At 45.6% G+C, this 25629-nt stretch overlaps 1 protein-coding gene and 1 long non-coding RNA gene across 2 annotated transcripts in view; both read right to left on the bottom strand.

Moving 5' to 3' along the window:
- The window catches only part of LOC141278624 (uncharacterized), a 77729-nt gene that overhangs the window by 17412 nt on the left and 34688 nt on the right, over positions 1–25629 (bottom strand). The gene's annotated exons all lie outside the window — the stretch shown is intronic.
- On the bottom strand, positions 5058–18668 carry B3GALT5 (beta-1,3-galactosyltransferase 5). The gene has a single exon (XM_033856093.2). It carries the CDS (start codon positions 18660–18662, stop codon positions 17727–17729), a length of 936 nt encoding a protein of 311 aa, XP_033711984.1. The 5' UTR covers positions 18663–18668; the 3' UTR covers positions 5058–17726.

The following is a 25629-nucleotide window of genomic DNA, read 5'->3' as shown; positions in this document are numbered from 1 at the left end:
ACGTGATACACCATATTAACAAATTGATTTAAAAAACATATGATCATCTCAATAGATGCAGACAAAGCTTTTGAAAAAATTCAACACCCATATATGACAAAAACCCTGCAGAACGTAGGCATAGAGGGAACTTTCTTCAACATAAAAAAGGCCATATATGACAAACCCACAGCCAACATCGTCCTCAGTGGTGAGAAACTGAAAGCATTTCCACTAAGATCAGGAACAAAACAAGGTTGCCCACTCTCACCACTCTTATTCAACATAGTTTTGGAAGTTTTAGCCACAGCAATCAGAGAAGAAAAGGAAATAAAAGGAATCCAAATCGGAAAAGAAGAAGTAAAACTGCCACTGTTTGCAGATGACATGATACTATACATAGAGAATCCTAAGGATGCTACCAGAAAACTATTAGGGCTAATCAATGAATTTGGTAAAGTAGCAGGATACAAAATTGATGCACAGAAATCTCTGGCATTCCTATACACTAATGATGAAAAATCTGAAAGTGAAATCAAGAAAACACTCCTATTTACCACTGCAACAAAAAGAATAAAATATCTAGGAATAAACTACCTATGGAGACAAAAGACCTGTATGCAGAAAATTATAAGACACTGATGAAAGAAATTAAAGATGATACAAATAGATGGAGAGATATACCATGTTCTTGGACTGGAAGAATCAACATTGTGAAAATGACTCTACTACCCAAAGCAATCTACAGATTCAATGCAATCCCTATCAAACTACCACTGGCATTTTTCACAGAACTAGAACAAAAAATTTCACAATGTGTATGGAAACACAAAAGACCCCAAATAGCCAAAGCAATCTTGAGAACAAAAAAAGGAGCTGGAAGAATCAGGCTCCCTGACTTCAGACTAAACTACAAAGCTACAGTAATCAAGACAGTATGGTACTGGCACAAAAAAAGAAATATAGATCAATGGAACAGGATAGAAAGCCCAGAGAAAAACCCATGCACATATGGTCACCTTATCTTTGATAAAGGAGGCAGGAATGTACAGTGGAGAAAGGACAGCCTCTTCAATAAGTGGTGCTGGGAAAACTGGACAGGTACATGTAAAAGTATGAGACTAGATCACTCCCTAACTCCATACACACACAAATAAGCTAGAATGGATTAAAGACCTAAATGTAAGGCCAGAAACTATCAAACTCTTAGAGGAAAACATAGGCAGAACGCTCTATGACATAAATCACAGCAAGATCCTTTTTGACCCACCTCCTAGAGAAATGCAAATAAAAACTAAAATAAACAAATGGGACCTAATGAAACTTCAAAGCTTTTGCACAGCAAAGGAAACCATAAATAAGACCAAAAGACAACCCAAAGAATGGGAGAAAATATTTGCAAATGAAGCAACTGACAAAGGATTAATTTCCAAAATTTACAAGCAGCTCATGCAGCTCAATAACAAAAAAACAAACAACCCAATTCAAAAATGGGCAGAAAATCTAAATAGACATTTCTCCAAGGAAGATATACAGACTGCCAACAAACACATGAAAGAATACTCAACATCATTAATCATTAGAGAAATGCAAATCAAAACTACAATGAGATATCATCTCACACCAGTCCGAATGGCCATCATCAAAAAATCTAGAAACAATAAATGTTGGAGAGGACGTGGAGAAAATGGAACACTCTTGCACTGCTGTTGGGAATGTGAATTGGTACAGCCACTATGGAGAACAGTATGGAGGTTTCTTAAAAAACTACAAATAGAACTACCATATGACCCAGCAATCCCACTCCTGGGCATATACCCTGAGAAAACCATAATTCAAAAAAGAGTCATGTACCAAAATGTTCATTGCAGCTCTATTTACAATAGCCAGGAGATGGAAACAACCTAAGTGCCCATCATCGGATAAATGGATAAAGAAGATGTGGCACATATATACAATGGAATATTACTCAGCCATAAAAAGAAATGAAATTGAGCTCTTTGTAATGAGGTGGGTAGACCTAGAGTCTGTCATACAGAGTGAAGTAAGTCAGAAAGAGAAAGACAAATACCGTATGCTAACACATATGTATGGAATTTAGGGGGAAAAAATGTCATGAAGAACCTAGGGGTAAGACAGGAATAAAGACACAGACCTACTAGAGAACGGACTTGAGGATATGGAGAGGGGGAAGGGTGAGCTGTGACAAAGCGAGAGAATGGCATGGACATATATACACTACCAAACGTAAGGTAGATAGCTAGTGTGAAGCAGCTGCATAGCACAGGGAGATCATGTCCGTGCTTTGTGACCGCCTGGAGGGGTGGGATAGGGAGGGTGGGAGGGAGGGAGACGCAAGAGGGAAGAGATATGGGAACATATTTATATGTATAACTGATTCACTTTGTTATAAAGCAGAAACTAACACACCATTTTAAAGCAATTATACCCCAATAAAGGTGTTTAAAAAAAAAATAGATCCTGCATGCTGCAACTAAGACCTGGCACAGACTAAATAAATAAATAAATAAATAAATAAACTTTTTTTTGAAAAAAGGGTATGAGAAAGACAGAATCTCCTCCCAGAGACAGACACACACCCACCACTCTGTCGTGTCTCCATTACATCTTTATTCCTCTTGTTTCGGCACATTGCCTAACAATCTTCAGGGTAAACAACCTCTATTATTTGGTCTAGGTAGCATTCTTGCCTTAGGACAAAGTATCCCTGGCTCTAATCCATGTGGTTCTGCTTAGACTGTATTAGTCACTACCTATGACCCCTCAAGGCTGCAGGGTCCCGAGAATGAGCCACAACTCAGGTGTGGCCCATCAGATCTCCTCCCCCGCCCCCAACCCCACCATTGGCAACATGGATTGACCCAAGGTATGGGCCTGTGACACAAGCAGACCAGTCAGAGAGCTTTGAAGGTATGGAACCACAAAAGCTGGGAAAGATGCTCTCTCCCTGTGCAGACTGCAGCCCCCATGGTCCATGGCCTCTGTCACTGGCAGAGAACTTGATTCAATAGGAGAAGATAAGGTTATCTGCTCTTTGGAGGTAGGGTCTTTAAGGTAAAATGAGGTCATCAGGGTGGGTCCTAATCCAATAGGATACAAAGGAGAGAACACGTAAGGACACAGGGAGAAGACAGTTGTCTACAAGCCAAGAGGCCTCAGAAGAACCAACCCTGCCAACATCTTGATCTAGGTCTTTCAGCTTCCAGAACTGAAAGCAAATGCATTTCTGTAGTTTAAGCCTCCTGGTCTGTGGTATTTTGTTACGGCAGCTGGAGCAGACTAATACACATGGAAAGAGGTCATTTGACTCCAAGCGAGAGTCAATGGCGAGGAAGAGAAGAGGTCTGAAGTTTCAGCCCTGGAGTGCTCCAAATGCTGGCTGGCAAGGCTGGGGAGTGAACGTGGAATCAGCAAAGGAGACCAGGAAGTAGAGGCCAAGAGGTGAGGTGAGAGGAAATACAGCAGAGCATGTGGTCTTGGAAGACAGGGGAGGGGAGCCCAAGGGAGCAGGGAGGGAGCCCAAGGGAGCAGGGTGGGCTCAGCCGTGTCAGATGGGGCCAAGGGCTCCAGCAAGACATTGGTGTTGGTCAGGTGGAGGGCACTGGTGCATCCAACAGAACTGTCAGTGCAGTGGCCAGGTGAGGAGAAAACGGGAGCTGAGGATGGGTGGCGGTTGGCTGTTCTTTGGAGATGTTATAATCTTAAAAAATAGAGGAAGGGAACAGTACTGGAAAAAGGAGGGAAGTCTAGAGGGCTGTCTTTGAGTGGAAAGTGAGAGCAGGTTTGTGTGTCATGGGAATGTTCTAGAAGGGAGGGGTGACTGGAGCTGCAGATGGGGGAGAGAGACAATAGTGGGAGTGGAGTCTGTGAGGGGAACGGCAGGTGAGGCAGGTCAGGCCATTTAGGGGACCAGGGACAAGACCACTTCATCACTGGAGGGAGGGAAAGGCCTGGCTGCAAGGTCACCCACACTTTTGAACCCAAGCAGGACCCTGTGGGGCTCCTGGGCATGGGAGTCTTTCTGTCCAGCCTCCATTACCTTCCCTGAGTTCCAAAGGGCAGGTTCAAACAGTTGCTCATCAGGGAAGGGAGGGGATGCAGAGACAAGGGAGGAGCAGGCAAGAAACAGTAGTGCAGCCTTGGGGCAGGTCCTGGTTCCACCACAAGGGATACACGTAACAATAGCTTTGAGCTCTTTACAGAACTAAAACCCCCAACAAATGGAAGATGTAGCATTCTTCCTTCCAGATTAAAGGAACCAGAGAAGCTCTTCATGAAGACCACCTGAGGCCAGATTAAAGGAGCGCAGGCCCTGCACACACCCTGATTCTTATCAGCACCCCTGTCCTTGAACCATTGCTATAAAACTCCTCACCAAATACTCCCAGGTTGGGACACAGAGTTTTTCAGGGCACAAGCCCACTGTGTCCCCCTTTGCCTGGCAAAGCAATAAAGGTATTCTTTTCTACTTCACCCAAAATTCTCCAAGATTCAATTCGGCACCACTGCACAGAGGCCAAGTTTTCAGCATCACTTTGAAGATGTCCCCTTCTCTGCCCATCTCCAGGCATCCACACCCCCTGACACACAGCCCTGCACCCCCTGCCTGATCCCTCCAACTTCTTTTTTTAATTTATTAATTAATTAATTAATTATGGCTGTGTTGGGTCTTCATTTCTGTGCGAGGGCTTTCTCTAGTTGCGGCGAGAGGGGGCCACTCTTCATCGCGGTGTGCGGGCCTCTCACTGTCACGGCCTCTCTTGTTGCGGAGCACAAGCTCCAGACGCGCAGGCTCAGTAGTTGTGGCTCACGGGCCTAGTTGCTCTGCGGCATGTGGGATCTTCCCGGGCCAGGGCCCAAACCCATGTCCCCTGCATTGGCAGGCAGATTCTCAACCACTGCGCCACCAGGGAAGCCTCCTCCAACTTCTGTTTTGTGTTTATGATGGGCTGGGAATGCCACCTGCAGGAAGCATGGATGGACAGTGACCTGCAGGTCTGCGGTACCACAGGAATCATGGCAAATACATGCTCAAGGCAAAGAAAAACACATCTGTTTCAATCATTTTATTTCCATTTAAATGAACTTTGAAAGATCAAGGATCCAAGCTATACCTCAGAGATGAGTTACCAGGAAGATTCTAAAGGTACAATCATATCAATTCACAAGGCTTGATTTCTTAAACTTAAATGGTAGCTTTTAAAGATTATAAATATACCTGAGAGAAAGAAAATTCCAAAGGATGGCTGCCTCATAACACCCTGGGCTTATGATTCCCAACAGGATACCTCACCTCCTGTCACTCGCCCAGGCACTGCACCCGAAAGACTCTGCAAGAGTTACAGCTCCATTTCTTTGCTTCCAAACTCCAAACGAAACAAGAAATCCCCATCTCTTACAAAGATAAGCGTGTCGAGGTTGTTCAGCATATTTTTCTAAACATATAAAATCAAAGTCGAATTTTTAAAATATTTTCCCCAAACAAAATAAATATAAAAAACATCAATATCGGGGGGAAAAAGGAAGATTGTCCACTTTAAATATTACATTGCTGACTTTTCAGGAAGAATACAAGTTTATTGCATCATTGACAACTGAGAACGAACCAAGTTAAGTGCACTCTGCTATCATAATAATTTAACTTTTATTAAAGATAAATACCATTCTTAATACTTCATAAATACATATGCCTACTCCCAAAATATGATGACCTAAGAGTCTAGTAAATTCCCCTAAAATACAGGGAGACAACATTTTCAGGTATCATTCAGTAGTATAGAGTTTTATTTTTATTTCTTGTCTTTTAGGACAAGCAAAATTTGACCACAAAGGGTCCTCGGTTGGCATTAAGTAATTTCCAGTCACGCTGGATTTTTCTTGATGTCTTATTTGACCAGCTGGAACATAAATCAATCCCCACCCGCCCCCGGCATCTGATATATTCCAAAGCAGAATTTAACTAAGAGTATCACTACTTCTTTGGTTTGTCTCTATTTGAGGACTTGAAGACCTTGCATTAACTCCCCCGGAATGTGTGTGGCAGGAGCTCTGGGCCAGGCCGGGTAAACGCCACCCTGGTGACCTTAACTCTGCCTGCACTGGGCACGGGTTTCTTCAACCAGAGTACAGAGGTAGTGGGACAAAGAGACAAGGTGACACATTATGACACCAAAAGCTACATTTGGCTATGGAATTCATTTTTCTACTTATATTTAAGGTTGATTATGTCTGATAAGAGAAGAATTGGGTTTTTTTATTTAATTAAAAGCTAGTTTTTTGGTCTGTCCCTATTCCATCCGGCAGGCACTAGGACATACCCCGCTTCCTTGTCCCCTGGGCTCACCCAGGTTTCACGGCTCTTTGTCCCACATGGGGGGCGGGGAGCTTCACCACTCAGTGTCCAATCTGAGAGCAAAGGGCTTTTCCTCAGAGTCATATTTGAAAAGCAGGAAAATAGAGGAACTCATGCTTCTAAGTTCCCACAAGCTACAAATCCTTCCATCAAATTCAAAACAGAGAATGGAAGCATATTTTACCTCCCAGACACCTCCTTGAGAGCTTATCTCTAATACACCTCAGCCCAAGTTCACATACGGATTTCTGGATCATGTAGAACCAAACAGACATAAAAGTGAGTGGCAACAACAATCTAGAAAAGAGGCTTCAGGGATGGGTGCTTGAAGGGGCCTGCGGTTCCCTTTATCTTCTACTCCACCCCACCATTCTGCTTGGACACCTAACCCAACAACTAGTTTATTAAGCATCTCCTCCCCACCAGGCAGGGGACTGGACAGAGGGAAGAGAAGCCTGGGAGAATCTGACAATCACTTGGGAAATTGCTAAAATGTCAGTCCTGATATGACAAATGCCAAAAATGAATTCTTAAAAAAATGAGAAAACAAATACTTCCAAACAGGAGATGTGGAGAAGAGGTAAACATCCCGTCTATTTTTAAAATAAGGAGGCACAGCAGCTGTTGTGTACAAGCAGGCTTGTTAATTATTTAATCTCTTGTAGAGCCATAGACGCTCAGCCTGGAGAGCCCAGGAGAAGCACCCAGACCCGGCCTTTTCCCTTTAGCTGGTGTATCAGGGCTCAGTGGGTGGAGCAGACCACTCTAAATAGTAGTGTGGGCACAGTCCTTGCTTCTAAGAAATGCATCCAAATTCAAGAGGCTGTTTGATCTCTTTCACTTTCTTTCACTTTTTCTAAGTATCCTGCCTGAAAGGTGGAGCTCAGGAAAATCTCTGACCCAGGCGACTGCAGACCATTCCTGCAGCCCGGGTTTCCACCACACCAAGCACGGCATGTGGCACATACTTGCTGTGTGATAGGTGACAAGGGACACCTCTCAGACTCCACACCGTCACGGCCAGGGCTGAGAACACTGGGGGCACCTGGTCCTCACATCCCACGTGGGCAAACATCACCTCGCTCTACTTATTGCCCTTCACAGACTTGGCGAGGGCAGATAACATACAAAAACCGGCTGCCACTGAGCATGGAGCCTCTATTTCGAGCCTCAGATCACACCTTTACACACACATACACACACACATGCACACATGCATGCACGCTGATAGAAGCCAATGCCTGGAGTGTTGAACCCACACTCTTTGGAGAGACAGCTTGTTTTGCAAGGGCTTCAGGTAAAGAGAGGTGAAAAGTGGGCTGGACTGGCCTGGAGGGGTTCGTGTTCTGAAGCCAGACACTTGTTCAAGCCGTCAGATGCAGACTTGAGTGAACTCAAGATGGGGCTGGCCAGGACAGGACAGGTTGGACGACCCAGCTACACAGGAGATTCCTGGGACACCATAGATGACAAAGGGCCAAGTCCCAGAAGGTCACATAGGACAGGGAAGGAGCAGACAGAGATGCTGTCAACACTTGGAAAAGAAGTGGTGGCACGTGGAACAAAGACAAGATGGCAGACCCCTTGGGCAGTTGGGCGGGGCCCGTCCTGAGCTTCCCATGAGACTCAGGCGGCTTTGCCGGTCCTTAAGCACCGTGGGAGGGCTCACCAACCATGCCCTGGTGAAGGGGGAGGTATTGAAGGCTAAGGGGGCGGATGGTCTCTGCCACATCTGAGCCTCCCTGGCAGGTCAGTAAGCCACTCTGAACCTCAGCTCAAAACCAGGGTGTTGTTTATAATAAGAATAGCTACTGTGAGGAACCGAGGACACAGCAGGTATGGAAGAGGCTTATGATGTCTGTCAACTGAGAAGGCACTAAACAAACGCTTCTTCTTTCAGTTGTCCAGAGAACAGACACCCCTTCATCTTCTTGACACTGTGTGTTTACCCAGCTAACGCTCTGTTTGCAGAACAGATGGCTGGCCGTGAACCTGAGCTTGACTCTCATTCCTGGTGCCTTGTAAAAAGCACTGAGCATATTTTCCCAAGGGGTGAATAAATAGAAGAATGAATGGCTGACATGAGCTCTCTGATGCTGGTTACTGATCTTGGAGATGCCGCTAATTGAAGGACTTAGCAAAGTCACTCCATTTTCCTGAGTCTTGGTTCTCTCATCTGGAAAAAGAAGGCTGTTTTTTAAACTGCATATAATCTCTATGGCACCTCCGGCTCCATCTGTTTTTTACCTGTTCAGGTTGTCGTACCTTCTGAATTAACTGAGTCTAGAAACACTGTACTCTGCGATGTTGAAGAATGCAATGGATAGAAGAACTTCTTCAAGAGTGCCAGGGAAGATTAAAAGGAGAGAAAGAAACAAGAGCTGAAACAAAGTCTTAAAGACTCACCCTGAAGATCTCTTGATTTGCCCACGGATCACTAAAAAATGCACCAAAATTCACAGCCTGAACACTGACCATCTCAAAAGCACCCAGATTACTGAGCAATTTACACACAATGTCTCAGCTAACACAATAACCCTGTGAGTTGGGAACTACTATTGTCCCATTTTTCAGTTGAAAATAAATGAGGTAATGGTAAATGGGAGTGTTTTCTTGATTTCACTTTCAGATTTTTCATCATTAGTGTATAGGAATGCCAGAGATTTCTGTGTATTAATTTTGTATCCTGCTACTTTACCAAATTCGTTGATTAGCTCTAGTAGTTTTCTGGTAGCATCTTTAGGATTCTCTATGTATAGTATCATGTCATCTGCAAACAGTGACAGCTTTACTTCTTCTTTTCCGATTTGGATTCCTTTTATTTCCTTTTCTTATCTGATTGCAGTGGCTAAAACTTCCAAAACTATGTTGAATAAGAGTGGTGAGAGTGGGCAACCTTGCCTTGTTCCTGATCTTAAGGGGAAATGCTTTCAGTTTTTCACCATTGAGAACAATGTTGGCTGTGGGTTTGTCATATATGGCCTTTATTATGTTGAGGAAAGTTCCCTCTATGCCTACATTCTGTAGGGCTTTTATCATAAATGGGTGTTGAATTTTATCAAAAACTTTCTCTGCATCTCTTGAGATGATCATATGGTTTTTCACCTTCAATTTGTTAATATGGTGTACCACATTGATTGATTTGCATATATTGAAGAATCCTTGCATTCCTGGAATAAACCCCACTTGATCATGGTGTATGATCCTTTTAATGTGCTGTTGGATTCTGTTTGCTAGTATTTTGTTGAGGATTTTTGTATCTATGTTCATCAGTGATATTGGCCTGTAGTTATGCAGAAAATTATAAGATACTGATGAAAGAAATTAAAGATGATACAAATAGATGGAGAGATATACCATGTTCTTGGATTGGAAGAATCAACATTGAGAAAATGACTCTACTACCCAAAGCAATCTACAGATTCAATGCAATCCCTATCAAACTACCACTGGCATTTTTCACAGAACTAGAACAAAAAATTTCACAATGTGTATGGAAACACAAAAGACCCCGAATAGCCAAAGCAATCATGAGAACAAAAAACTGGAGCTGGAGGAATCAAGCTCCCTCAGTTCAGACTATACTACAAAGCTACAGTAATCAAGACAGTATGGTACTGGCACAAAAACAGAAAGATCAATGGAACAGGATAGAAAGCCCAGAGATAAACCCACGCACATATGGTCACCTTATCTTTGATAAAGGAGGCAGGAATGTACAGCGGAGAAAGGACAGCCTCTTCAATAAGTGGTGCTGGGAAAACTGGACAGGTACATGTAAAAGTATGAGATTAGATCACTCCCTAACACCATACACAAAAATAAGCTCAAAATGGATTAACGACCTAAATGTAAGGCCAGAAACTATCAAACTCTTAGAGGAAAATAGAGGCAGTACACTCTATGACATAAATCACAGCAAGATCCTTTTTGACCCACCTCCTAGAGAAATGGAAATGAAACCAAAAATAAACAAATGGGACCTAATGAAACTTCAAAGCTTCTGCACAGCAAAGGAAGCCATAAACAAGATGAAAAGACAACCTTCAGAATGGAAGAAAATATTTGCAAATGAAGTAACTGACAAAGGATTAATCTCCAAAATTTACAAGCAGCTCATGCAGCTCAATAACAAAAAAACAAACAACTCAATCAAAAAATGGGCAGAAGACCTAAATAGACATTTCTCCAAAGAAGATATACAGATTGCCAACAAACACATGAAAGAGTGCTCAACATCATTAATCATTAGAGAAATGCAAATCAAAACTGCAATGAGATATCATCTCACACCAGTCAGAATGGCCATCATCAAAAAATCTAGAAACAATAAATGCTGGAGAGGGTGTGGAGAAAATGGAACACTCTTGCACTGATGGTGGGGATATAAATTGGTACAGCCACTATGGAGAACAGTATGGAGGTTCCTTAAAAAACTACAAATAGAACTACCATATGACCCAGCAATCCCACTCCTGGGCATATACCCTGAGAAAACCATAATTCAAAAAGAGTCATGTACCACAATGTTCATTGCAGCTCTATTTACAATAGCCAGGAGATGGAAACAACCTAAGTGTCCATCATCGGATGAATGGATAAAGAAGATGTGGCACATATATACAATGGAATATTACTCAGCCATAAAAAGAAACGAAATTGAGCTATTTGTAATGAGGTAGATGGACCTAGAGTCTGTCATACAGAGTGAAGTAAGTCAGAAAGAGAAAGACAAATACAGTATGCTAACACATATATATGGAATTTAAGGGAAAAAAATGGTCATGAAGAACCTAGGGGTAAGATGGGAATAAAGACACAGACCTACTACAGAATGGACTTGAGGATATGGAGAGGGGGAAGGGTGAGCTGTGACAAAGCGAGAGAATGGCATGGACATATATACACTACCAAACGTAAAATAGATAGCTAGTGGGAAGCAGCCGCATAGCACAGGGAGATCAGCTCAGTGCTTTGTGACCACCTAGAGGGGTGGGACAGGGAGGGTGGGAGGGAGGGAGAAGCAAGAGGGAAGAGATATGGGAACATATGTATATATATAACTGATTCAATTTGTTGTAAAGCAGAAACTAACACACCATTGTAAAGCAATTATACTCCAATAAAGGTGTAAAATAAATAAATAAATGAGGTAAAGATAAGTAACTTGCTTATGGAGTGAGGGAGGAAAGTAAAATTCAAACCCAGGCAGCCCAACCCCAGAGCAACCACTTTCAAGAGGATCAAAAAACTCACATGAAAATTAATTCAGTTTGTCCTAAAAGTACATTTTAGCACTTCATGCCAGCATGTGGAGATCACTGGAGCAGTGCTGGGGTGCCCAGAAGTAGCTGGCATCATCAGTCTGACTTCTGAAACAGCTCCTGGCTCATGGACAGGAGGACAGAATTCCCCCAGGGCAATCACTCAGCTTCCCTGGGTCTCTGAGTTTCCTAATCAGATCCACGTTTTTTAAAAAAATTACTCTGTTTGCAGCAATATGGATGGACCTAGAGATTATTATACTAAGTGAAGTAAGTCAGACAGAAAAAAATCAAATAGCATACGATATCGCTTATATGTGGAATCTTAAAAAAATGATACAAATGAACTTATTTATAAAACAGAAATAGACTCACAGATATAGAAGATAAACTTATGGTTGCCCAAAAAGTGGGAGAGGAGGGATAAATTAGGAGTTTGGGATTAGCAGATATACACCATTATAAATAAAACAGTTGAACAACAAGGACCTACTGTATAGCACTGGGAACTACATTCAATATCTTATAATAACCTATAATGGAAAAGAACCTGAAAAGGAATAGATTTATATACATGTACGTATAACTGAATCACTTTGCTGTACACCTGAAACTAACACAACATTGTAAATCAACTATACTTCAATAATTTTTTTTAATTATTCTGGGTGTAAAGTGGAGGAGAGGTTGGAAGGCAACATGATCAGATCTGAGACCAGTTAAAAACATGTTGCCTGAGACCAGCTGATCCAAGATGGTGTCCTGGACTGAGGCTGCAACGATGGATGTGGAGAGAAGAGGCCAAATCCATGGGAATCGGCAACCATCAGGTACGGCAGGGCCGCAGCAAGGCAGAGGAAAAGTCGAAGAACTGAATAGGCAAATGGACAGTGACAACATTTCCTGCAACCCGAAACACTGGGGGAAGACAGGGCTGGGGTCGGAAGGGTGAAGATGTGGTTTCGATGTGCCTTTTAGATGCACCTGGGAGGGGTGTCCAAGAGCAGACGCTAGTCGGGAACTCAAGGAAAGGAGGTCTAACAGGTTTTGTTTGTTTGGATTTTTCCTCCCTCCCTTTTTACACAGAGTGTGATGTGGCTACAATGGTGTGTTTTAAGACAAATAGGAATTAGGTACATAAGACAGAAAGAGGCAGTACAGCACCATGGGTGTAGCATCAGGCTGAGGGTCAGCGTCCCTCTGAGTGCTGACCTGAAGCTCAAATTCTGCAAATCTTGGTTTTCACACATAAACTAAAGGGATGGGACCAGAGCTCTAAAACCTCTTGAAGTTTGGAAGCACAGCAATTGTACCTTCACCTGAAACTATCTTTTTACCCTTTATTGCAGTTGTCATCATCTTTAGAAATGAGGTCTATTTCGTAACAATGTGTTTTATTGCTGTCCTTCTCCTGAGACTAAAAGTTGCATACGGTTGAGGAAAAGATCCAAAATTTTATAATCATGAAAACAGAAGGAGGTTGTAGATGAGATAAGATTGGCCATGGCAGGGGCTGGGGGTGGGTAGGACTGGGGGACAGGCACCCTGAGTACATTATAGGATTCTGTCTACTTCTCAAGGTGGGAGGTTTTCCATTCTAGAAAAAGGGGGATGTGAGGTCAAGAAGCACTGTCATACAGCATTTCTAGGTTTTCAGGTCCCAGTTTTCAGTAAAAACAGGATTTCAGCATCCCATTTACTGATTGATACTGGAACCATACGTTGGACCCATAGTGTTGGCTACATGTCAGAAATCCTTCACATTTTAGTCAAGGTTCATCACTTCCCCTCTAAAACCACCTTCCATAAAGGTCATCTCACATCCAATCGACAAATATTTCTTGAGCATCTACTATGTACCAGAAACTGTGCTATGAATTTGAGGTTCATCAGTGGAGAAAACAAAGACCCATTCCTGCACGAAGCTTTTGCTCAAGTGGGCTGAACTATAAACATTAACAAAATAGCCACACGATAATAAATAGATATTGTATACTCTGTTAGAAATTGATAAGTGCAATGGAAACGATATAACAAGGCAAGGGGACAGGGGGTGGGTTGAGTTGCAATTCCAAAGAAAGTAATCAGGATGAGCCTCATTAAGAAGGGGATATATGGCCAAAGATGTGAAGAAAGCAAAGGAATGGGCCATGAGACTGTCTAAGGAAAGGGCGAGCCTGGCAGAGGGATCAGCCCGTGCAAAGGCCCTGAGGAAGATAGAGGGTGCCTGGATGTTCCAGGAAGAGCAAGGAGGCTTGTGCTGCTGGAATAGTATCTCCTTTCAGGGAGGCCAGAGTGAGTGAGGGGAGGGTAGGAAGGGATGAGGTTAGAGAATAACAGAGGCAGACAATGATATTAAAGATGTGGCTTTTCTCAGAGATGGGACATCACTGGAGGGTGTGGAGCAGAGACGTAAGATGCTCTGGTCCATATTTTTAAAGGAGTAGTCTGGATGCTGCCTAGGAAACAGACCAAGGGGATGCAGCGATGGAGGTGGAGAGACGAGGTAGAAGCTACTGCCAGAACGCAGGTGCGAGGTGACGGGGGCTTGGACAGGGTGGCCATAGCACAGTGAGGGCCAGTGATTGGCTTCTGGATATAAAATGATGGTCTCTCTCCTGACATACCGGCTGAGAGAGAGGAGTCACAGATGGCTCCGAAGTGTTTGACTTGAGCCACCAAAGGATGGAAGGGCCATTACCTGAGGTAGTGAAGGCTGCAGGTGGTGCGGGTTAGGAGTGGAGGGAGGGGTTCATCCCGACTTCAGTCTCGGATTTGCTCACTATGGGATGTTAAGCAGACAGTGGGACATGTGAGACTGAAAAGTGAGAGAGGATTCCGGGCTGGAGATAAACGGGCGTCCTCAACACGAGAGAGGATGTTTTAAACCGTGGGGCTGGATGAGACCACCAGAGTACAACCAGGGAAGAAAGGAGGCCAAGGCACAGCGAGGAGATGGAACAAGCAAAGAAGCGACCCGCGAGGAGGAGAACACAAAGCACCCAGCGTCCTGGAAGCGGGCAAGACCCGCAGTCCAGGCGGCACGATGAGGACAGAGACCAGACCTTGGATCCTGCATCTCGGGTCATCAGTGACGTTGGAAAGAACCATCTGGTGGAGTCAGGCACCAGAGTCTGATGAGAGGGGATTTCAGGTAGAAAAGGAGACAAATATGGAACACGCTCTTGTGGGGCTGAACAGCAAAGGGAGAGGTGGGGCAGTGAAGGGGAAGGGTTTTATGATGGTTTGGAAGATGGGAAATGACAGCACATCTGGGCACGTGAGGGCTGAGCCGGCAGAGGGGAGATGGAGCGTGAGAGTGAGAGTGAGGCCTAGGCAGGGGTCTTGCTCTTGCTGAGGTAAGAAGAGCTGGGAATCAAGCCCAAAAGTGGAGAGGCTGGCTCTGTGAGAGCCCAGCAGAGAGGAGGATTCGGGGTTCAGATCCTGGAGGGTGGGTGTGCGTGATGCGGAGAGACTGATGACGGGCCAGATGTACAACCTGAGCAGCCAAGGCAGCGGGCACCTGCATCCCTCTGCACACTGACCGCATCCCTGGGGCCCGCTGACCGCCTAGGGGCCGCAGCGCTGAGTGTACCCAGCACGCATCGTGCCCCCAAGAGCTTGGGTTCACATTCTATTGTTGCTGCTTTTCAGCTATATAAGCTTGAACTAGCTGTTCATGCTCTGTCTCTGCCTCGGTTTCCTCATCTGTAAAGCAAGGAAGTGGGCAGTCACCTCCCCACTGGAGTGGTTGTGCGCATCTAAGGAGGTAATACTTTGAAAGCCCTTATCTCAGTGCCTAGCAAAGAGCCTTTGCCATCAGCATCATTCGTCCCTGGGTGCCTGTGAGTGAAGCCACTGCATCGCCAGCCGGGCTCCTCTCCGATCCCATTATGAAACTCGCTTTGGGTGTTACTGGAAAAGCGTCGCTTCGCCTCCTAATTCACAGTTTCTTACTCTCACCCAGGCAAGACGGCATCATGGAATACAGCTCTGGCTGGAACCCGCATTCCACAACAAACAAGCTGTGAAGTCTCGGGCAAAGTCTTGGGCAAGCCTCTGGGTCTCTTCGAGCTTTATTTTCATCCTACGTAATGGCAGGACCGAATGAGCTCTGTGGTCCCTTCAAGGTCTACAGTCACGAAACATATTTTTTCCCTCGAGAAGAAAAAGTCTTGACTACATAAAGAAATAGAGTCGGCGAGGGGTGCAGGGGGCCGAATGTGTTTTGCAGAAAGTCCTTCAAGAACACAGAGCGGCTCTCGGTGGAGCTGAGCCTGTGCTCATGGACTCCTACGGCCGAGGGCTTCCGGGTGGATGCTGAGAAGACCAGATCCTGAGTCAGCCACACTCACCCACCCAGCCTGGTGGCCACCTGGACACGCGCACCAGACAAGGGCTGGTTCTGTGATTCTAAGCACAGACAAACTCCTTCACCCTCAAAGCCCACCGTTGAGAGGCAGCCCATCCTACAGGACCGAGGGACCCACCCTGGCAAAATCTGGGCTTCAGAAAAACAAGTTCAGTCCCTGATTTCCCACCTGAGGAGGTGGCTTCTCTGAACGTGACCCAGCACGTTCAGAGCAGCCAGGATAAGAAAACACATCTGCAAGAAGCAGCCCCATCCAGATACGAGAAACACTGTGCAAAATAAGATGCCAGTTTGCAATCTAACACGGCCGTGACCATTTTGCAGCGAACATCTCTTTCTGAGTTCAGGTAAGAGGTTCACCCAGCTTTTGTAAGTTTCACAGCCACGTGAGGTCTCGGCTTTGCAGGCTGCTAACATCCAGTTCCGTAAAGTAGAAAGTAAGAACCGTTCATCTCGATGATCGCGAGCAAAATAGCTTTGCGTGTCATGTGACAGTGACTGAACGGGCAAAGACCCTGGCCAAAAAAAAAAAGTGCTTCATTGCCACCCAACCCTGCAGAACAGGCTCTTCCAAACCACCAGAAGAATATTGAAGGTTTAACTCCACACCACAAAACTCAGCTGTTCCTTGGCCATCTGAGAAGTTCAAAGAAGCTGAGCTAGGATCTGATTTAGGAAACGGACCCAGGAAGACGCTCCCTTGACCAGGACTCAGTTCAGTGCTCAGAGTCCCAGGGGGTTCTTAAGAGTGTCTTGAGTTAAATCCACCCAAATTCCCAGCAAAGCTCCCAGCATCCTTCACAGACGAAGCCTTGCATCCAGCTGCCTTCCGGTTTGCACTTGGAGACCTGACGTGCAGACCAAGGGCACGTGGAGCTGACAGGCGGGGTTGCCGCAGATGGCTGGGAAGAAATGCCATGCTCTCGGGGTCGCGCGCTCAGCAGAGTGGCCAGCGAGTCTCTACAGTGGGCCAAGCTTCACAGCGATTTCTGAGCCAAATCTTGAAAGGCTGATTGCTGTCTCGAGCTGGGTGTCTCTGGGGGGCTGAGCTGCAGCCACTGTGGAGGTGTCTTCTGGCACGTTTTTTGCAGTGAGTTGAGGGCCAAGCTGCTAACACGGTCTCAGGCCAGCCAGACCCACTGCAGTGAACAAAGGGAACTGGGGGTGCATTGGTTCACCCCAGTCTCTGCACTAAAAGGCACAGGAATGGGATTTGAGGAGGAGGGGACTCGAGCAAGGGACTGACAGATGCCAGCAGCAAGGCTTCCCTCGGAGCCTCCCACACCACCGTCCTCTGCCAAGAGGCAGCACGCAGGGGTGTACTGAGAGGTGGGCTCTCATCCCTGCTCCAGTGTGTGCTGGCTGTAATCCTTGGGACAGGCCCGCATGCTTCTCTAAGCTGCTGTTTCCTTGTGTGTGAGATGGGGTGCTAACACCCACCACTCCGTATAGATGCTGACCCCGGACATGAGAAAATGCAGGCATACATCACTTAGTGCAACAGGGTAGGTACTCAAGAGAGAGTATTTGTGATGGCTCAGGGCACCAGATGGGGATTCGTCCGCGGTGGCGTTCAGGTTTAGATCGGGAAGCCTTCAGGATATCACCCTCACTCTTCGGCCTCTTCCTTCCTTGCTCCCTCCCTACCCCAGGAGTCTCAGCCGTGCCATCCAAGATCTTTCAAACACCATCACCGCGGGCTGTCTGCTGTGTGTCCAGATGTGCCGCTGGGCTCCCTTCAGATATCTGGACACTCTTCCTCCAGGGAATTTTCCAGAGCCTGCCAATACAGCAGGATATTGTGAGGCTCGATGTGATGGCAGGCCACGATCTTCTTGTAACGGCATATGGTGAAGGGTAACCCATTGGGGAAGAAAGTCTGCTTGGAGTGAAGCTCCTCCAGTGTGATTTGCAGTTTTTCCAGGCAGAGCCCCACAAAGACATCTTCCAGTTTAATGAATGGGACACTTTCAGCCACGTTGTACACCTGGCCCGCCACATCGCTGGAGAAAACATAGCCAACACCGGAGCAAAAGGGCGGGTACTTGTCCCACGGATATTCGAATTTACTAACAAACCACTTATTATACCTTTTCCTGATTGGGTATTCGTTTAGTTTTAAGTAGCCGGTGAAAAACCGAGTTGTTCTGTTTTTCTTCAGGAGCAGTTCAGTCAGATAGTAGATGTTGACAAACATGTCAGAGTCTGTTTTCATCACGAAAGATGCCTGCGGACAAAAACGGTAGATCCACTCCATACCCATCATGGTCTTTAGAGTCAGATTGGAATAAACATCCACGAAGTCCTTCTGGATAATATCGTGATATTGCTGGCTCTCCTGGGACACGGCCCTCGACATGCCTTTACTGGGGGTGGTTCCCAGGAGGAAGAATGTTTTTATTCGTTTTCCCCTCACGATCTTTTCTCTCCCCCACGTGTTCCGGATGACCGAGCGGGCAAACATCTGCTCGTGGGATGAAGTAACCAGCAGGACAAGGAAGGGGGGGTCCTGCCTGCAGTCTATATCTGGGAGCTGAAGGAAGCTCCCACCTTCGTTCTTGAAAACCAATGGTTCGCCTTTAAAAGGACTCAGACCATCCAGGCTAAAATACAGACAAAGGGCTCCCAGGACCACCAGGGAAATATAAATCCATCTCATCTTCACATAAGCCATCTGAAAGGAACAAAGTCACATGGTTAGACCTCAAAAGCAGGAGTGCCTGTTTAGCTTTACCCTGGGAGGCTGAGATGGGGGACAAGACCCACGTTTCATGGCTCAGGTTTTAGAAACTCTGGAATCTTGTTGCAGACAGAAGTGGAGAACCATGGTTCCACACAGAGGCAGAGACGGCTGCCAGCATCTCTCACCCCCTAGTGGAAGATCAGGCTCAGGCAGCCCTTCACCGATGGGAGCCTCACATTCCTTACCCAAAAGGATATGGAAACACAGGGCTCACTAGGTCCGTCCTTCCGGTTCTGCCCTTCTCTGACTCCATAACGACATCTGGCTAGAGAACCTGCAAGGCTAGACCTACATGTACAGGCCACCTGGCATTCTTCTCTGATTGATTTAAGTACCACTTCATCACTCCCAGAAAGAAGCAAGACCAGTCTTCAGATGTGCACAACTACCTCGGAATTCCGTCTCTGCTAGCAGTGGCCGTTTTTTGTTTTGTTCTGTTCTGTTTTTAGCTTACTGTTTAAATCTCCTGGTTCTCTTATCTTTTGCTCACCTCTCTTTTATGCTCCACAAATTCAGGATTATCCATGTCAGTGTTATAACATTAAGAAAGCAAATAACTCACTCTTTTCCTGGGTAAGATGAACCTCTGGGTTCAAAGCTAAGCCAAAGGGTAGATTCCAAGAGCTGTCAGCATATGACATTCAGCACGATCAGGTTCTGGGCCTGGTTTGTTTGCCAAAACAATGATTCTCTTCCTTGGGACGCCCTATAAGGGCAAACCAAAAAGAATAGTGTCATTAAAAGCACTCATGCCTCACCGGCAGCTCTTCACCTTTTGCTGTACTGAAGCATTTGCTGTAGTGCCGATGCACCACCCACCTGCAAGACATTAATCCCCAGCCTCACTTTTCTCATCTGTAAAATGGGTCCAGTCAAGACAAATCCCAACACACCGTTCCCCTGTTGACAATAATAACAGCAAGCAAATATCCAGGAATCTTTTTAGCCTAATGGGTTAGGACAGCAGCCAGAAATTTTTAAGGAGACACGACGGACATGTAAGCCAGTGACAGTCACGTAACAGAGTCCATGGAGGATGCTTAAAGAACCTAACACAGGGAGGAAACCAACCCATCAATTCTCAACTCACTGTCCACGTTTTCAGAATGTTATGCTGGATAAGAGGACATAGGGGTGGGCTTCCCTGGTGGCGCAGTGGTTAAGAGTCTGCCTGCCAATGAAGGGGACACGGGTTCGTGCCCCGGTCCGGGAAGATCCCACATGCCGCGGAGCGGCTGGGCCCGTGAGCCATGGCCGCTGAGCCTGCGCGTCCGGAGCCTGTGCTCTGCAACGGGAGAGGCCACAACAGTGAGAGGCCCGTGTACCGCAAAGAAAAAAAAAAAAAAAAAAGAGGACATAGGGGTTAGCAAGAAACCCACAAAGTGAAATGTAGAAAGGGTTGGTTGTTTTGATAGCCAAAGAGGACTTGAAATTTCATTAAGTAAAAATCTGTTCCAAGTACATTCTTCATAAAAGAAATGGAACAATGATGGAGCTTTCCAGAACTAGCCCACTCTCTGGAGGCTAACTCGGTCCAGCTGCTGTTCTTCTGGGTCCCCCATGGAGCTCCTGACCAGCTGCAGCCCTCACTGACTTCACAGAAATCACCACAGGACACAAAAGGACTTTGAGAACGTGGCTGAGCCTGCAGGAGGCTGAGAAGTCTACAACCCTTTCTTTGTGAGGTTATTTACTTGCAGGGCTAGGATGTGTAGTCGATTTGCGGCGGGGGGAAGGTGTAAGGGAAACGAAATTGCATTTTCTCCCGCAGTATACTCTAGAAAGAAACATGAAAACCAATGCAGGGGAAAAGACGCTATTTCTCGATTTTGCTTCCTTTCGCAGATAAGTTTGCTCTTCCTCTGTGGTTGCCTCAACAGCAAACCTTGGTTTTCATTCCACCTCCTGTGCCCTTTCCCGGGACCCTTCGCCTGGATCTCAGTCCCCAGGAAGGGACGCTCAGCTCACTCACAGCACTGGCGTTCAGACGGCAGAGCGAGCACCACGCTCCATGGCCCGACTGGCCAGCACTCCCTGGGGTCATTCGTCTTCACGTGCAATTGGAAGAAACTTCCTGCCTACAGCGCAGTGACCAAGAAACACACTCTGGGGACCTCCCTGGTGGCGCAGTGGTTAAGAATCCGCCTGCCAATGCAGGGCACACGGGTTTGAGCCCTGGTCTGGGAAGATCCCACATGCCGCAGAGCAACTAAGCCGGTGCACCACAACTACTGAGCCTGCACTCTAGAGCCCGTGCTCCACAACAAGAGAAGCCACCGCAATAAGAAGCCTGCCCACCGCAACAAAGAGTAGCCCCCACTTGCCACAACTAGAGAAAGCCCACATGCAGTAACGAGGACCTAACGCAGCCAAAAATAAATAAATAAAATAAGTAAATTTATTTAAAAAAAAAAAAAAAAAGGAAACACACTCTCCAGAAGTTATACCTCACACTCCCATTTACATCTGCATCTCTGATCGAGCATATGGTGTGTCACCAGGACCAGGAATCCAACCTTCCATCGAAGGACCAGAGGCTACAGGGCCTGGAGACAAAGGCATTGGAAGTCCACACCCCAAGGCCTGGAAGGCCAAAGGGACAGTCTGGAAAGTTAAGTTCAAGTGGGCTGGTGGGGAAGACCTCCTGGATCTGAAGGGAAGGACCTGGAATGAACAGCAATGGTCCACTCTGAGGCCAGAGAGAGTGTCCGGGGCCAAGGCACACAGCCAAGAGGCCCATGGCCTCAAGGGAGAGAGAACTGGTGAGGTGCCCAGCCCATTGGATGGGCCAGGTGAAGGATGTGGTACTCGAGCTTGTTCTTGAAGGGCAGGTGCGATGTGACAGGTGGCAGCAGAGGTGGGAATTCCAGAGCCAGGGACTCACAGAGGGTGGTGGGCAGTTCAGAGGGCTGGGATCCACCTTCAGGACATCTGCTCCAGAGCTATCCTCACACATCTGAGAAGACTGCTGCCAACCCACGGGCCACCGGAGAGCAGAATGGCATTGCAGGGAATGCACAATGAATGGACGACATGCAGCCTGAGAAACCCAGAGGCTCTCAAACTCAGTAGGTGGAAGAATCTCCCAGGAGGCTGCTTAAAAATGCAATTTCAAAGGTTCCATCCCTTAAAAAGAATGAAATAATGCCATTTGCAGCAACATGGATGGACCTAGAGATGATCATACTAAGTGAAATAAGTCAGAAAGAGAGAGGCAAATACCATATGATATCACTTATATGTGGACTGTAAAATATGACACAAATGAACTTATCTACAAAACAGAAACAGACTCACAGACGTAGAGAACAGACTTGTGGTTGCCAAAGGGAAGGGGGTATAGAGGAAGGATGGATTGGGAGTTTGGGATTAGTAGATGCAAACTGTTATAATATAAAGACTGGAAAAAACAACTAGGTCCTACTGTAGAGCACAGGGAACTAGATTCAATATCCTGTGATACACCATAATGGAAAAGAATATGAAAAAGAACGTATATATGTGTAAACTGAATCACGTTGCTGTACAGTAGAAATTAACACAACACTGTAAATCAACTATATTTCAATACAATAAATTATTTTACAAAAGGGTGTCATCCCACACAGACTCAGATAAGGCAGGTCTGGAGCCCAGGAATCTGTGTTTTCATATGTCCCAGGTGACTACTCTAGGCTGGTTCCTTTGAAAACACCAGTGGGCAGCACTCGGGTAAAGCAGTCTGGAATAAGTTTCCCTACAACTGCCCCAGACCTACGCTGGGCCGCAGCTCTCAGCTCCCACCTGGTGCCCAGCCCCTGCCCACTGGAGGAGACATGGGCGTCAGCCTCCAAGGCAGTGGGAACAACGCAGCTCTTGCAGTGCAATGGCCGTGCGTCAACTTGCCTAGGCCATGAGGTGCCTAGACATTTGGTCAAACACTATGCTGGGTGTGTCTGTGAGGGTGTTTTTTGGATGAGATGAAAATTTGAATAAAGAGGCTGAATAAAGCAGATTGCCCTCCCTAGTGCGGGTGGGCTGCACCCAATCAGTTGAAGGCCTGAAGAGAAGAAAAGGGCTGACCTTCCCCCAAGTGAGGGGAACTCCTCCTGCCTGACTGCTTGGACTGGTACTTCACGGCTTTCCCTGCTTTCAGACTCCAGCTAAACATCAGTTCTTCCTGAGGCTCGAGCTGTTAGACTAGAACCACACTCTTGGCCCTCCTGGGTGTCCAGCAGGCTGACTGCAGATCTTGGAGCTTCTCATCCTCCATAACCATGTGACCCAGCTCCTTAAAATAAACCTCAACTTATCAAGCATCTCCTGTTGGTTCTGTTATGTGGTGAGTGCACCCCATCCCACCCCTGCGTCTTGGGAACAGCCTGTCAGTGATGCTTCCAGGGCAGCATTTATGGTGGAGGGGGCAAAGAGATTCTTCTGGAAGCATAAGGGAGAGGAGTAAAAGAGGAGGAAGACATCAGGAGTACACACCCCATCACAGGTTTCTCACAGGACAATGAGTAAATGGAGGGGAGTGAGGCACAGAACAATCATGTCCTGCAATTCTGTTTGCACCCAGATGACTCCCCCAGGCTGTCTGGTAGCCTGGGCAACTAGATATCTTATACAAAAGCTGAGGGTGTCTATCTAATCTTTTAACCAAGTTCAGCAATTTCCTTTACTATACACATAAGCTGATGTGCAGTTAACTATGTAAGAAAACTGGCATTACAATAGAAAAATAGGTTAATGGAGCAGAAGAGAGAGCCCAGAAAGAAACCCATACATATGATAAATGCAACACAATTTCGTGGGGAAAGAGTGATCTTTCAATCAAGAGTCCTGGCTCCAGGCTTCCCTGGTGGCGCAGTGGTTGAGAGTCCGCCTGCCGATGCGGGGGATATGGGTTTGTGCCCCGGTCCAAGAAGATCCCACATGCCATGGAGTGGCTGGGCCCGTGAGCCATGGCTGCTATGCCTGCGCGTCCAGAGCCTGTGCTCCACAACGGGAGAGAAAAAGGGTCCTGGGTCTAAATGCTGGAGAGGGTGAGGAGAAAAGGGAATCTTCATGCCCTGTTGGCAGGAATGTAAATGGATACAGCCACTATGGAGAACAGTATGGAGGTTCCTTAAAAAACTAAAAATAGAACTACCATACGACCCAGCAATCCCACTGCTGGGCATACACCATGAGGAAACCATCAAAAAGAGACATGTACCACAATGTTCATTGCATCACTATTTACAATATCCGGGACATGGAAGCAACCTGAGTGTCCATCGACAGACGAATGGATAAAGAAGATGTGGCACATGAATACAATGGAATATTACTCAGCCATAAAAAGAAATGAAATTGAGTTATTTGTAGTGAGGTGGATGGACCTAGAGTCTGTCATACAGAGAGAAGTCAGAAAGAGAAAAACAAATACCGTATGCTAACACGTATACATGGAATCCAAAAAAAGAAAAAGAAAAAATGGTTCTCATGAACCTAGGGGCAGGACAGGAATAAAGAGGCAGACGTAGAGGACGGACTTGAGGACATGGGGAGGGGGAAGGGTAAGCTGGAACGATGTGAGAGAGTGGCATGGACATATATACACTACCAAATGTAAAACAGATAGCTAGTGGGAAGCAGCTGCATTGCACGGGAAGATCAGCTCGGTGTTTTGTGACCACCTAGATGGGTGGGATAGGGAAGGTGGGAGGGAGATGCAAGAGGGAGGGGATATGGGGACATATGTATACATATAGCTGATTCACTTTGTTATACGGCAGAAACTAACACAACACTGTAAAGCAATTACACTCCAATAAAGATGTTAAAAAAAAAAAAAGAGTCCTGGGTCTATTTGATATCCACATGGGTAAGAAGTACCTGACCCCTACCTTACACCATACACAAGTCAAATCCAGGTGGATTGCAATATCTAAAGGTGAAAGGTACAACAATAAAGCTTCTGGAAGAAAAGTTTTCTGATCTTGGACTGGGTGATTTTTTTTTAAAACAGGATACAAAACACACCATAAAAGAAAAGGATGATAAATGGAACTTCAAAGCTTCTATAGTGAAGGAGTTTTTGAGGGTACAAATGGAAGTGTCTGTTGATTTTAATTGGGAAGTAAAATTTGTAAATGAGAAATACATGATGCCACCAGAACCCGATAATGACTAAAAGATGTTAGACTTGTGTGTCCTTAATGAGGGTGTCAAATGAGTGTCCTTGGAGGAGGATATCATTAATGTAATGTCATACTGTGTCCTAGAGAAAGGTGGATGCAGTGAAGGTCTTGTCTGAAAAGATCAGGATGGCAAAGCTGCTGGGGTGCCCCATGGGAAACATGGAAAACATGTCCCTTGGGAAGTGGAGCAACTCAGCTGAGAGGCTGTTGAAATTGACACTGAACAGACACGTCCACCATATCCATAAGAGCAAAATGCTAGCCAGTTGTGGACTGAATAATATCAATAATTTTAATAATATTGGGTATTGGATATTGGGCCCTAATTGATGGAAGCACAGCATTAAGATTGTAGGAATTCCCCATATGGGAAAAGAATCTGAATACATATAAGTTATACATATACGTGTATATACATATATACATATAAGTTATACATATACGTATGTATATGCATATACATATAAGTTATACATATACGTGTATAACATATAAGTTATACATATACGTGTATCTGAATCACTTTGCTGTACACCAGAAATCACAACATTGTAAATCAACTATACTCCAATATAAAATTTTTGAATTTTAATTTTAAAAATAAATAAAAATTTAAAAATAAAAAGTTAAGAGCGCTCTCCTTAGTGCTTTATTTCACTTTTGTATTATGAACGCAAAAATACTGGTAAGAAAACCGTTACGAGTTTTTTAAATGCAACTGTATCTATACAAAA

The sequence above is a fragment of the Tursiops truncatus genome, chromosome 4, assembly GCF_011762595.2.
Source record: "Tursiops truncatus isolate mTurTru1 chromosome 4, mTurTru1.mat.Y, whole genome shotgun sequence".
In the NCBI taxonomy this organism is placed as follows: domain Eukaryota; kingdom Metazoa; phylum Chordata; class Mammalia; order Artiodactyla; family Delphinidae; genus Tursiops; species Tursiops truncatus.
This window is presented reverse-complemented; position numbering and strand designations above follow the sequence as displayed.